Raw genomic sequence first — 14007 nt, forward strand, 5'->3', positions numbered from 1 at the left:
AATAGTGAATTTATTTAGGGGAGTAAAACACATACAGTATATGGAGGCCAGGGGGTAAAATTATTTGGGTAAGTCTTTTATTTCAGAGGGAGGTTATAGGGATGGTTTATGTTATTATTCAATGAAAGCTCTTACCTTTGAAAGCAAATAATGGTCTGTAGGTCCGACACTTTGGTCCAGACTGAATTGCCATGAACTTTTGTAAAGACTCATGTTCCCCTCAGGATGACTTGTAATAACTTTGGTGATCCTCTTTTTTCATCTAGTGCCATCATCAGGTCAAACGTTTTAATTTGTCCAATTAAAATTACATCTCCACCATCCTCAGCTGGACTCTGGGTTCAGTGCTAAATAAAAATGTTAGCATGCTAAATTAGGATAATGGTAAACCTTCCTACATCAGCATGTTACATTTTGCTCAAAGTACAGCCTCACAGAGCTGCTAGCATGGCAGTAGACTCTCAGTCTTGTCAAGATGAGTTTATATTTTAGGAGACACTGATATTCTTGTCAGTGTGTTATGATGCGAGTCCTATAATAAATACACTGTGAGAAATTCATATGTTCTGTCCCTTTTCCTGACTGTGTATCTGTGACAAATCTAAGAGCTCCTGGTATCATGACAGAAAATATCATCTTGATTATTCAAAGGAAATCATATTTTCAGTTCTGAAAAGATTCTTGAGATATTAGATCATGCTTATTGAGTTATTTTTTCCCTCGTCTTGTTCTTGTCTCCAGGTTATTCGTAAGGTCAACAAGCAGCACGCCATCTTAGACGTGGATGAGCCGGTCTCTCAGCTCCACAAGTGTGCCTTCCAGTTCAGAGACAATCCACACACATACTTGTGTTTATCCAATGACACCATCATACAGTACCAGGTGAGACCCTCTCAGCCCCCACACTTTCTGTTTCTCCTCTCACTCTTCTTCCTCTGCTCTTCCTTTTCAAACATCTTCATCTTCTCCTTCCTTCAGGCACCGTCCAATGTCAGAGACCCAAGCAGGGTGGTGCTGAACGACGGCTCCTGTTGGACCATCATCGGAGTGGAAGCAGTGGAATTCACCTTTAATCAGGGTCCTGCCTGCATCCAGACACCAGTCACTCCTTTCCCTATTATCACTGGGTTAGAGGTGAGTTTGGCAGGAAGACAGGTACTGACACATGCACACATGCCGGGGGAATTAAAAGGTCAATCAGTTTGGTTCACCCCAACTCAGTCAGCACAGCTGCTGAGGACGAACTGTTTTCTCCAGGAATGTTTTAAACAAAGATACTTTTCATTTAGGCTCCATGAGGAGAATACAGGAAGAAAACAGTGTTTATTTATTGATTTATTGATTCATTTATTCATTGACTAGCCTCCTAGTGAAAACCTCCTCCACAGCATTGAAGAAACACTGATTTGTATGATGTTTTACTTGTTGTAATCACCAGGGGTCTCATTTCTAAAACAATGCTCAGGATCCATGCAAAAAATGGATGTATGGAAAAAGCCAAAAATGGCATGCGCCAAAAAATATTCGTCAATTTCTACAGTCAGGCTTCCAGCTCACCATCTTCATCACCAATTTCTAGTCTACAAAATATTAATAAGCATGGGTCAAAGTCTGTTAATTATAGATCACAACTTTTGCGTGGAAAGTGACATACACCTCTTTCAAGCCTCATTTTGTGCGTACACACTGTTTATAAATGCGACACCTGGTCCCTGGAGAGGAAGCAACCTCTGCTCCTGGTAAAACTTCCTGAATGATGAGCACTGAAGGAATTCTAACCTGGAATTTTTTAAGTTTTAGCTGGCTATTATCTGCAGTGTTTACCGCTAGATGCCACTAAATCCCCCTAAGTCTTATGTACTGCTCATTTAACAGGGTTACAAAGTGCTACATAGAAAAATATTAGTAGAGAAAAAACTCAAAACAACAATGATGAAATAGAGACTATATAATTGACGATACAGACTGCTATACTATACAGACAGGTGAACCAGCTGGAAACACGACTGCTGCAGGTCATAAAGATGATGGTTTTGCATTTTTCAGACATGTAACTACAAATCCTGGTTGTGTTTGCTCCCTTATTATTTGAGTGTTTGTCAAATAATTCAGGATTGGGTCATTAGCATTAATGTCAACCATTTTCCAAAACAAAATATGTTTCTGGATTTTTTTCCTACCTTTTTTATTACCTCAGTACAAAAATCAACCTGCAAACACTTGAAAATCACCTGACGTACAGCAGATCATCCTTCAGCATCATCATTTTGTAACCTGTACCAATATGTGGTGATGTGAGCAGTTGAAGATAAAACAAACGTGTGTGTGTGTGTGTGTCTGTGTGTGTGCAGGTGAATGGTGGAGGACACGTCGCCATGTTGGAGATCAACGGAGAAAACTTCAGCCCTCATCTCAAAGTCTGGTTTGGAAACAGTGAGGCTGAGACGATGTTTAAGTGAGTTAACAGGAGATACAAAAACAGCATGTGAGAGGAGAAGAGGAAATTTATTAAAGTCAACAGACAGTCAGAAGTGTGGACAGGTAGGATGCAGAGAAGAGGTAAGAAAAGAAGTGATCAGATAAAAGACAGGATGAGGACTGATCAGTGAAAGGGATGAAGAGAAGAATAGAAAAATCTAGAGGAGATGAAGGGGAAATACTATTTCAGTGAGGCAAAACATTTGGCATTTTCAGAACTGTTAGAAGCTTTCAGGTGCCATACAGCAGATATAAAGCTCATCAAACAGACCCTGATGGGATTCATTGGCAACTGTATCTGTGTTACTGGTTTTTCATCAGTGTGCACGACTTCTCCTGAACACACTGACCCAGAAACCAGAAAGGAGGGAAGAAATATAAACACAGATCCATTAACAAGCGTACAGTATTACCTGCAGACGCACGTACCAACAGTTGTCATTATACTTTTACTGGCCGCCTGCTCTGTTGTCTGGTTGGCTTTAATAGCTTCTGGAAAGTCGGGAGGCCACATGGGAAAAATACTTTGTTTCAGACAGTGAAACATATTGTTTATATCTTGCTCCAGATCTGACAGAATGAATGCTGCCTCAGGCAAATAAAATACATGTTTTAAAACACAATATTAATTTGATTAAAAAAACACTTTTACTAGTGAAACCATGGAAATAGTTTGAGAGTAGAGCAGACATTGAACTAATTGCTGTCATTACCAGACAATTACAAAAGAAAGTGATAATTGTTGTTAGTTGTTGTTATGACGACATCACACGTCAGTGGGGCCGTAAAGTGCGTCACACACAGTTTTTGCCTATTCTTATTATCCTATTTCCCTTATTAAACAGAAAAATACCACTGTTCACCAGTCCAAGTTTCTCTCTTCCACTAAACGAACACTAACGTCAGCTTGATTGCCTTGTTAACTCGTCGTAAAACACACTTCATTCAAACTCAACAGCAACCGAACAAAACTCACCAAAACCGTCTTTCTTTGTCCAACAACAGGGGTGGACGGGCCATCTGGCATCCTGAACCTCTCCCTCTGCCTCTCAGCTGTTCCCCTAACTGCAGCTTTCACTCGCTCCTCAGAGGCAGCTACAGTAAAGTTACATCATAATTTTACCAAACATGCAGTCAATGGCAACAACAGAAACAGGAAAATAACAGTTACAGTAATATTTTGAAATCAAGGGATTGCTAAAGGCCCAGACACACCAAACCAACATCAAAGAACCAGCGGTGGCATAAACTAACTGTTGTACATGTGACGTCCTCTGTGTCTCAGCCAAAAAGTTGCACATGAATACACTGCAAAGACTACAGCTGATGGCCAACCAGCACATATGTTCTGCGCCTGCGTGAGAGGGAATAACTCTCCACACCAGCAGACGGTGGTAGTCTGTGATCACCAAAAAGGGAAATCAGAGGACTGTCTTGATGTTAGTTAGCCAGTTAGCACATTAACAACACAATCCAACGTTGAAAGAACAGCATATTTACTGTGCGTATTTTCATATTTTGCATGTGCATATTTTCTGTTTCAGTCTTACTCCCTCTTGATTTTAGCTCTTTGTTTACTATCCTCACTTCCGTTTCTCCTCTTGTCTGCTGAGCTGAACTGACAATCAGATCATTCACCAACATGCTTCACTGTCTGCAACACTGATTCAACATGCTGAATTGGCATGGGAAAAAACTAGGGTGACAGACACTCACCAACAGCTTGACATTGACTGACAGCTAACTGTTGGCTTGGTGTGCCAGGACCGTCATCAAAGTTGGTCTCTGGCAGTCATGGAAAAAGTACTTAGATCCTCAAGTAAAACTACCAACACAGCAAGTAAAAGTCCTGTGGTTAAAAAGGGGAGCACTCCCTATCTTAATATTTCCCATGTTATTTCCATGGCCTAGGAAAGTTCAATCAGTACTGGTCCAGTGTTTCCCAACCCGGGGTCGGGCCCCTCCAAAGGGTTATCACATAAATCTGAGGGGTCGTGAGTTATCTGTGTAAGCTCTGATACATAAATCTATTTTCAGTTTTCAACCATATATCAAATTTGAGCTTTTCTGTGAAGTACTGGAGAGTTTTACTCCTCTGGGTTTCAAACACTTATATAAATGAAACATTAGCTGTTTTTCCATAAAAACATTTTTTGCACATTTTGAAGTAGAAAGGCTGAATGGAAACTAAATTACGCTTCTCTAAAGGTGTCATAGAAACACCTTTGCCAAAAAAGTTCTGATGTAGCAAACATGAACTCGTCTGACTGATCAGCTGTTCCTACTGCATTAGAATCATTGCATAATTATGTTCAATTTGCCCAACTGCAACCACTTCTGGAGTGTGTTCCTTTTTCTCTCATAGTTGGTTACATGGCCAAGGCAGCTTGTTTTGTTTTTGTCCACAAGCTTTACTTCTTGTACTCTGTTTACTGGTAGAATTCGTGAAGTGTAGCCTGGACCGACTGACCTGACCAAACTATGCTTTTTGTAGCCTCGTTAATTCGCTCCAAATCAGCTGATTAAAACGCATCTAATTCACTTTTCTTTTGTTTTTTTCGGTGACATCTCTAAAGAGGTCTCTTCTTCAAAAAAATTTAAACCAGTAAAAACATTAAATAAATCAAAAATCAGTGTTTTTAGGTGCTCTCCTCACCGAGGAGCTGCTAACTCTGGAGGCCGACACAAAAACATGAATGGCCCTGTTTAGAACCAGTGTTTGGTTTGTCCTTCTGGGCTACTGTAGAAGCATGGCGGTGCAACATGGTGATCTCTGCAGATGAGGACCCTCCCTATGTAACTATAAACGGCTCATTCTACTGCTGTGTTCACACTACGAGTGAGACAGCAACAGACCACAATTCATTTTTAATGGAAGCCAGTCATGACACCACAAACTGATGCCAGACACTTGTCGCTGAGGACGTGACAAGCAGTTAACGAAATTTGAGCTAGCTTGTGCTGTTTTCAGCACTCCAGTGATGCCGTGAGGTGTCAACCAATCACGTGGTTTGTTTATGGCTGGTTTGGTTAGCTGACACTGAGCTAACTCTCTGTGTATTGTGGTGCATATAGAGACACAAGGGGGCGGCAAAATGTGATGTTGAAAAAGGGCTCAGACACTGATCATAAGCAGATACTTTATGTCCTAATACACACTTTAGATGACGTTCAGTGGAGGTGCTTTGTGTCAGGTAGCAGACACACATGTGCCCATAACGACGGTACTATGTTAACAAGTGCCTGAAAATACATAAACGTCACCTTGGCGATAATTTAGCTAGGCAACCTGTTGCTGTGTCACTTGTAGTGTGAACACATCATAAGGTAACAAAAACACAACAGTTTTGTTTTTTTTTAATGTGATTATATACTAAAGAAAAAAACATACTTATTTTATTACTTTTCTGTTAATTATCCCCCTAAATCCTACACACTGGACCTTTAAATATAAAATAAGATACTTAAAGTAGATTGACCTCGAAATACTACTTGAGTTATGTAAGGTGATCCTGTAAAACGTTTCTGTGTAGGTGAATTTTTGCTTTAACAATCAGTTTAGGAAGCCCTGTTTCTTTTATTTATGACCGTTTTGTGACATTTGCTCTCATGCAGCTTCACCACAGAGACACCAGGTGTAGAGCCGAGCTGCAGCACAAAGGGCAAATTAAAGTTTTAGTCTTGTTTCAGTACGACTGCTCAGCTCTGTGAAGCTGGCTGCCCATAAAAGTTGGTTTTATGGCATATTAAGTGGCACTTCAGCACCAAATGTTATGTAACTAAGCAAATTATATTTCATTTGACCCAGAATTTGAAAGCAGTCATTTTGAAGTTTGTTGAGGAATTTCCATGAATGAACAACATAGTGTGTCTGTCCTGCTGAAGACTGTGGCTGGTTTTAGGAAAAGATGATGACTTTAAGGTGAGGGTGACTTGTCCAGTAAGTTTGATGTATCACTAATCTGCACAGGAAACACATATGTTTAGGTATTTCTTGTGCAGATTAGTGATAATACATCAATATGTCAAAATATGTCACAATACAATATATTATTGTTGTCCCAGCTGACCATCCACTGGGACAGAAACATTTTTGTTACTTTATTGTTCAGTGTGTGTCATTCTGGTTCCCCTCTCTCAATTTCAAAGGTCTTTGCGTTCATGTGGGTCTATGATCAGCAGTTGGATTAGTGGAGTTAACAGTTGACCAGTCAATGCAATCAGATCAACAGACAAGTAGAGCAGCTGCTTTTTTTGGACCAGTGCAAGGAACGTTTAAGGTTGACTTTCACTACACCCTATGTTCTACTGCTCTGTCTGTGCCCAGATATCATATATTTCATTTGATTCACCCATACAAAACCCAAAGTGTGAAAACAAACATGCTAGCTTTTTCCATATGGTCCCAGTCATTATGCTAAGCTAAGCTAACAGGCTCCTGGCTGCAGCTTCAAAGCACATTTCCCAAAATGTTAAACTACCTCTTTCAATGGATTACGACTGAAAGTAATTATTATTTTCATTATCCATTAATATGTCACATATTTTCTTCATCAGTTGATCATAAATTGTGTCTGAAATAGTGACACACGTCTTTCCTAGTTTACAGAGAACATTGTGATGTCTTCAAACATTTTGTTTTGTCCATACAACAGTTCAAACTGCCAGAATTCAGTTTACAATCATTTACAACAAGGAAAGGCAACAAATCTTCTCAATGAAGAAGCTCTTATGTGTGAGTGTTTGTATTTTCTGCTTTAAATTAATTGATTAATTGACAAATTGTTTCAGCGTTTGATTCTGTTTTAAAGAGTTTTGTTGTGGCTTTGTTAAGAAAAAGAATCTTGTTTGTTAAGACTCATTGGGGATAGAAGGCGGGCAGTTTCCCAACAAGTTTGACTAAAAATAATCTTGACAGTCATGACATTCAATGTACTGAACTTTCCTACTGAACTTACCTGAATTCATCCGTTTAAAGAGTGTGAGCCAAGCTTTGACCCGAGAGGCATAAAGGGCCTTATGTTATATTCAACATCGGTGGAGGAACTCAGCTCAGCTTTCAGGGAACAATCCTCTCTCTAACTCTTGTGCAGGAGAAGTTAGAGAAGGCCGCAGCAGAAACCTGACATTCAGTGCGTCTCCTCGCAGAATCTCATGTGATGCATCCCAAATCAAAACAACCTCTCTGACGTCAGAGTCCACCTCAGACCCACAACTGAAGTGCTGAGGCATCGTAAGTCAGGGTCTCTGGCTGAGAGCGGCTCGCCACCGGCTTCTGCAAATATTCCTCCCATCAGCAGCAGCTCGGCAGCGAAGAGGAAAGCCGTATTTATATAACACAGTCATCCACAATGTGCTGTTTGTACGAGAAGCTGCAGCCAATTAGGAACATGATCTCTCACTGCCATGCAAGCCAGAGGTGTAGTGTAGGCTTCAGTGAAGTACCTGTATGTATAAAAGGGCATTTGAAGTTTCTGCTGCTCGCTAGTGTTTCTTATCAACCACAGAATTATGTTTAATCTTTGTCTGTCCATAGTTCATTTATCAGTGTTTTCACTGGTGTTGTTGTTGCTCAGTTTATAAAAAGAAAGTCCTGCTGCAAAAACTCAAAAACAACACAAAATAATATCAGAAAGTTTTTGTTTTCTTTCTCATTTACACCTGCGTTGTTAAACATTGTTTTGTCTTTTTTTTTTTTTTTTTTTTTTTTTCCAGTTTTAAAAATTTCTGTGTAAGTTAAGTTTAATAATCAGTTACTCAGTTACACAGCTCCTGTGTCGCTAAGTGGTATATGCAGTGTGTTTATTGTCAGACTGATGGTCAGTCCAGACTGGAAGAGTTTTTAGAAGCGTCACTTGTGCATCTCACAGAAAAGATACACTTCCATTTCATTAAATGTGTCAGTCAACACTGACTGGGTGACACCCCCTCAGTTTTTTTATGCTTCAAGTCTATTATTGTAACATTTAGTGAAGTGTAATCTGCACAGACAGCTGTTAAAATCACACAAATGTTCCCCTGTATGTGTGTTTTGAACGTAACAAGATACCGGACACCAAGATGGCGCCTATTCAGTCTAATGGAGTTAAGCCAAAAAAAAGTTTCTAGCTTGCAGGTTTACTTCCACAGTATGCGGCCCTCCGAATATGTGCAGTAGTGTTTCTCACGCTGGCCCCATTGCAAGTTACATTGAGATGAGGTCACACATTTTTAAATTGCTTAAAAACCTCGATGGAACAAAAACTTTTAAAAGAAAGAATCATAATTGATCTTGTTTGCAGTTCAAAGTGTCCTGTCAACGGTTTTACAGACGTGTCTTTTGCAGTGGTGGTCTACGGGGGAAACGCTGCAATACTGCAAGTGGCCACTGGGAAAAAATGAAAGTAAGACTGTGTGGTGGTCGTTGGAGCCTGATAAAAACACATTTCTTCCTATGATGTGGAAACTATTTCTGCTGTCAGTCAGCTTGGTGAAGACAGGTTAGCGCTGTCCACTCAGCTCCCAGCAGCTGCTGCTGACAGACGGCTGAGACAAACCTGTAGATTAACAATATGTTGAATCAAAATTTATTTAAAATCAGTTTTATGGCAAGAGTAAGCAAAACTTTACTTGGCTGTACTTTCCAAAAGAGTCATCACCATCTGATAGGTCAGCGTTTATGGAGGACAGAATTACTGTGGATTGGGTGACAGCACTTTTACATGCAACTCACATCTCTCTTACATCTCAGTTCCAGTGGGGGTTCCCTGTAAGGATTGAAACCAGGCTGGTTATTTATTTCTATCAGCTTTTTTTCATAAATCCTGCAGCTGCAGCAAAATGAAAGGATTAACACAGCAGAAACAGTGTGTTTGCATGTATGTATGTTTCAGTGTCTGTAAGAGTGGATTATTAATGATTGTGCATTGCTTGTGATTTTTCCCAAGAATGTGGGACTCAACACCCAGTTTGTAAAACTGCAAACCGTAAAACTCTCTTGAGCTGCAGAGTCAGAAGATAATTTGGTTCATCAGAATTAGACACTCCTCTCACATACATGAAGTCACGTGATCCATTGTTTATATAAAATATTGATTAGAGCAGAATTTACTTGATTTGGAACATTTGTTGATCTACCGTTAACTCAGGTTTTAAGGTATTAATAGGAGATAATTTAACAGAAGGACTGTGATGGATTCCAGTTTAACCTTTACTTGGTCCAGCCTGGGTCCATCTGCTTTCCATCAGCACAATTTAATACAGAAGTCTTCTTGTTTTTTCGTCTCAGGTCTCCCAAATCTCTCCTCTGTGTCGTTCCTGATGTCTCCGTGTTCAGTGACGGCTGGCGCTGTCTGCGCCGCATCATCACCGTCCCTCTGTCTCTCATCCGATTGGATGGCCTGATCTATCGCACGTCCTTCAGTTTCACCTACACCCCTGAGCTCCAGCCACCGCCATCCGTCCGAGGAGCAGCAGGAGGAGGGAAGAGAGAGGGAGGCGTGGACGGAGACCAGCAGGACGACATCCTGTTAGAGACCATCCATCAGGAGTTCACCAGAGCCAACTTCCACCTCTTCATGCAGAGTTAGACTCCCTGTCTGTCACCTGGAGACAGAGGTGGAGCCCTCAGGTGAATGTTTGGAGCAAAGTCTGGTTATCTGAAAGAAACTGATTTTTATCGTTGTGGATCACTGCTGCTCCTGAGTCAAAGAACTGTGTGTAACTTCTGGACCACAATCTTCCCTCTTTGTCTTCTTAATAGTTCATGTTCATTGGATTAAAATATTCTGTGGATATGATGGAAAATCAGATTAAAAAACTAATTGTGAATTGTGCAGGCTGGAAAAAATAGTTATTTGTCCACGATAGTAAACAAGGTGTCAAAATTCAGTCCAGATCACACCAGTTCCTGGTGAAGGTACAGAATCAGGCTGCACTGTTTGTACATTTTCCTACAAAAAGTAATGTACCCAAATTTGTGCATAAACCACATAGTTTGGAAGGCTGTGTTCACTAAGAAATGCGCTGACAGGAGTAAACAAGAAAGTGGTCCTGAGCAGTCCATAAGGAGGCAGGTTGTGGTGGTGGAATTGTCACAAAACACAGGACGTCCCCAGGGACTCTCCCCAGGAGACCGATGCTTGGAAAGATGTGAGCTTTGTGTCATTTTAAGGTACGTAGTCCCCATGTTTCTTTTCCTAAACCAAACCCCAGCTTTACATTAGTTATGTAACTTATAGTTAAGGATGTAACGTCATTCATGGGGCGCCAGTTTGTAGGATATCACATGAACCGTTTTATGTGGATGCGTTGACAGAATAGCTGACAGCAAGAAATAGGCAACAGCACAGACGATTCAGTCAAACAAGAGCAACGTGTTTTGTTTATCACAAAAGAGAGAGGAGCATCTCTCTCTCTCTCTCTCTCTCTCTCTCTCTCTCTCTCTCTCTGCAGTGAGGAAGCACAGTCTGTAGTTCGAGCAACAGCAGCGAAAATCCGCTGAATGACATAAAATGCTTTTTGCTGGCAAATGAGCAGGGAGATCTGAGTGCTGGCAAGATGGAGGGAAGTCTACCACAGTTTATTTACACACACTATCCACGTTGTTATGATACAAAGCTTGCTTTTACTTATAGTGTTTACAGTGTGCTATCAGTAGTTTTACTTTAGTGACGTGAAATGAAGGATCTGAATACTTCTTCCACCACTGATCTGTTGTCATCCATAAGAACTTGTGTGTAAACCCAGTCCACACTACAGTTCAGAAGTACAAATTTGCCTCTGTGAATATTAACGCTGTAACAAAAAGGCCTGAGTAACACTGCCCTGATACAGAGACGTTTATACGATGTGTTCAGAGGTTATAAAAGAGCCCAGAGTGGGAAAAAATGAACTGTGAGTGCCTGAAAGATTTAAACAGAGACCTATAGAGAGTTACAGTGTGATGGACAGACTGACTGCCGCGAGCAGGGGGAAGTTTTTTCCGGAGATTGAACACGCGAGCTGAAGGTCGAGGGTTGTGAGAGAAAGCAGCCGTGAAACTCTGTCTGCTTCCCATCTGATCCTCTGAGAAGCTTTCAACTCAGTATTCTGTGTTAAAGATGGAAGTTAAAGTGTAATCTGAGTGTGTGTGTGTGGATGTGGGGGTGTGTGAATGGCACTTTGTTGTTAAACTGTAATAATTCACTTGGGTTGAGCAGTGAAACAGCAGCACGAGTTTCTCCCAGATGATTTTTCTGAATGTTTTCAATCACTGAAACATCAAAACTTTGGTGAGTGACAGAAGGGGCTCAGGACATTTACAGTTCAGTTTAGTTTAGGCAAAATGTTTTTACAAAAATTAACAAAAACTAGTGCCATTGAGAAAACACAGTACACCTTTCAAGAAATAGAATAAAACAGGCCTGTTTGATGTTTAAAATATCAAATATTGTGAAAAGTATTATGTAATGTAACTCCTCATAACGGTTACATTTAATGCATTTTATCTGTTTAGAGTAAATTTTTATTTTCTGTTTTCTTTGATATTAATAAAACCACGTTTGGAAACTTTAAGCGTGTCATGCTGAAAAGACTTCAGGCAATTATGTTCAGTTTACAGTCAGTAACTCCGTCAGTGTGAAGGGTGGCGTTGAGTGCGGTGTCCAGCTTCTTGGCATTGAGGCTACGCCACCAGACTGGATCACAGTACTCAGTGTCTGAAAACATGCCCAAAGAATGCTATTAAAACCCATATAATACTAACTTAATTGGAAAATGCTAATTTGTAAAAAGCCTAATTCAGAAAATCCAAACTGAATATGCTGTTTACATGAACTGCATCAGATTCCAAATATTGTCTTATTATAATAATGTGGATGCCAGTTTAACATCATCTACTGTATAATAGTAACTCAACCATTTTCATGACTGCCCTGTCCCCTTGAATAACTCCCATATCAGTCATAAACAGCTTTGCTTCTTGAATACATTTTGACTTAATGTGACACCTCTGTTTCTGCTCTGATGACAAGTCGTTAACATTTGCACTTTTAATATGTTGTAATTATTTTGAGTGTCTGCTGATTCCTGACAGCAGTATTTGATTCCTGTCAGCAGTATTTGAAGCACCACAGTGTAAAACTCTTCTTATTACTCTTCGGTAACATTTTTGTGAATGAAACCCACAAACAGAACACAAGAAGTAGCTTAATATGGTAATTCACTGCAGGTGTGTTCCCAGCAAGCAATAGTCGTGATTTAAACCTATTGGCTATATTTAGCACCGATTTAGTCTAGCTACATGTAACCCAAATCTAGCCGATTTCATTTTGAAATTGATTAAATGTAATTTTTGCCATTGCAGATGGCGTGCGGTATGATATTCAATCACGTATGGAGAGTCAACAGTAATTAAAATATGTTTGTCTCCATTTTTTGGACATGGTCTCTACAAAGCCGTATAATTGATGATGTCTACACTTTGACTATGGTTAGACGTCTACCAAATTTTCACTGACAGCCCAAATTCAGCCGTGATTTAGCCTAGACGTCAGGTCTTCATTTAGACAGCTATTAGATGTTTTTTAAACCAAAAAATGCTTGCTGGGTTAATTATGCTGATGATCTTATCTCATTAACACACACCTGCTCGTGAACAGGTGACGTTCATCAGGCCGAAACAAGAGATTTGAAAACAAGTCTGTGCAGTTAAGAGAGTTTGGTGAATCTGACTTGAAACATTCCTACAGGCAAACCTCGTGAAAAAAAGTGACAGATAAAAGACAAAAATGTAAAATCCTCTTGCAGGAGGCCCAGTATATTTCAGTAGTCCATCATCAGTTCAGGCTGAGAGGCAGCTGAGAGGACGTGTGTCAGAGTCAAAGCTTCCACAGTAAAATGCTGCCCGAGCTTTGCTTTGCTCTCCCCAAAAAACCTGATTTGACCTTTTTGTTTCAGGAATAATGGGTTTCATTGTGTTCTGTTTTCTGTTGCCTGTGATCTTCTGCTGTACTACGGATTTGATACACAGCAGACTGCAGAGCAGAGCGATGACAGAAATCCTTTCGGCTCACGTCCAACACGTCCGCGCCAGCCTCACATTTTGTCCCTTTTAAAGCCCTCATCCTTATTATGTTAATCCAATTAATTAAAGTGTCTGGTAGCAGCGAAAACTCAACAAACTCACAAAGCCGACATCAGCCGACTCTCGTCTTTGTTCCTACTGTACGTTTGATCTCTTGAAGTTAAGTTTTGAGTTATTAAGTTTGTGTAGTTCTTTTGTTCCAAACAAGTGAAGCAGGAGATAATCACACAGGCATGCCAGGACCTCCCACGTGGCCGCATTGCTCTACAGTAAACCCAAAATTCATTCTCTTTTCATCCGTTGCATACTTTTCATTCTTAACATGGCTGCTTCTCATCAGCTCAGACAGAACCTGAGGAAGTCCTTCATTCATTTTAGATTACATTCACAGAAAACAGTCATCTCGTGGTGTATGAGTGAGACATAGACTTTCTCTCAGTTGATGTAGGGACGATGCATCAGTACACGACTCTGTGTCGTCATGA

General features: G+C 40.3%; 1 protein-coding gene across 3 annotated transcripts in view; it reads left to right on the top strand.

Annotated features, from left to right (window-relative positions):
• The window catches only part of rbpjl (recombination signal binding protein for immunoglobulin kappa J region-like), a 53954-nt gene extending 42103 nt beyond the window's left edge, over positions 1-11851 (top strand). For all 3 annotated transcript variants that reach the window (XM_049589938.1, XM_049589954.1, XM_049589946.1), the window contains exons 15-18: positions 742-882; positions 979-1134; positions 2352-2455; positions 9746-11851. In XM_049589938.1, coding sequence (XP_049445895.1) covers positions 742-882; positions 979-1134; positions 2352-2455; positions 9746-10046 — 702 coding nt within the window. In that variant the 3' untranslated portion in view covers positions 10047-11851. The remainder of the gene's footprint in view (positions 1-741; positions 883-978; positions 1135-2351; positions 2456-9745) is intronic.
• The last annotated feature ends 2156 nt before the right edge of the window (positions 11852-14007 follow it).

The sequence above is a fragment of the Epinephelus fuscoguttatus genome, linkage group LG1 (assembly GCF_011397635.1).
Source record: "Epinephelus fuscoguttatus linkage group LG1, E.fuscoguttatus.final_Chr_v1".
NCBI classification, from domain to species: domain Eukaryota; kingdom Metazoa; phylum Chordata; class Actinopteri; order Perciformes; family Serranidae; genus Epinephelus; species Epinephelus fuscoguttatus.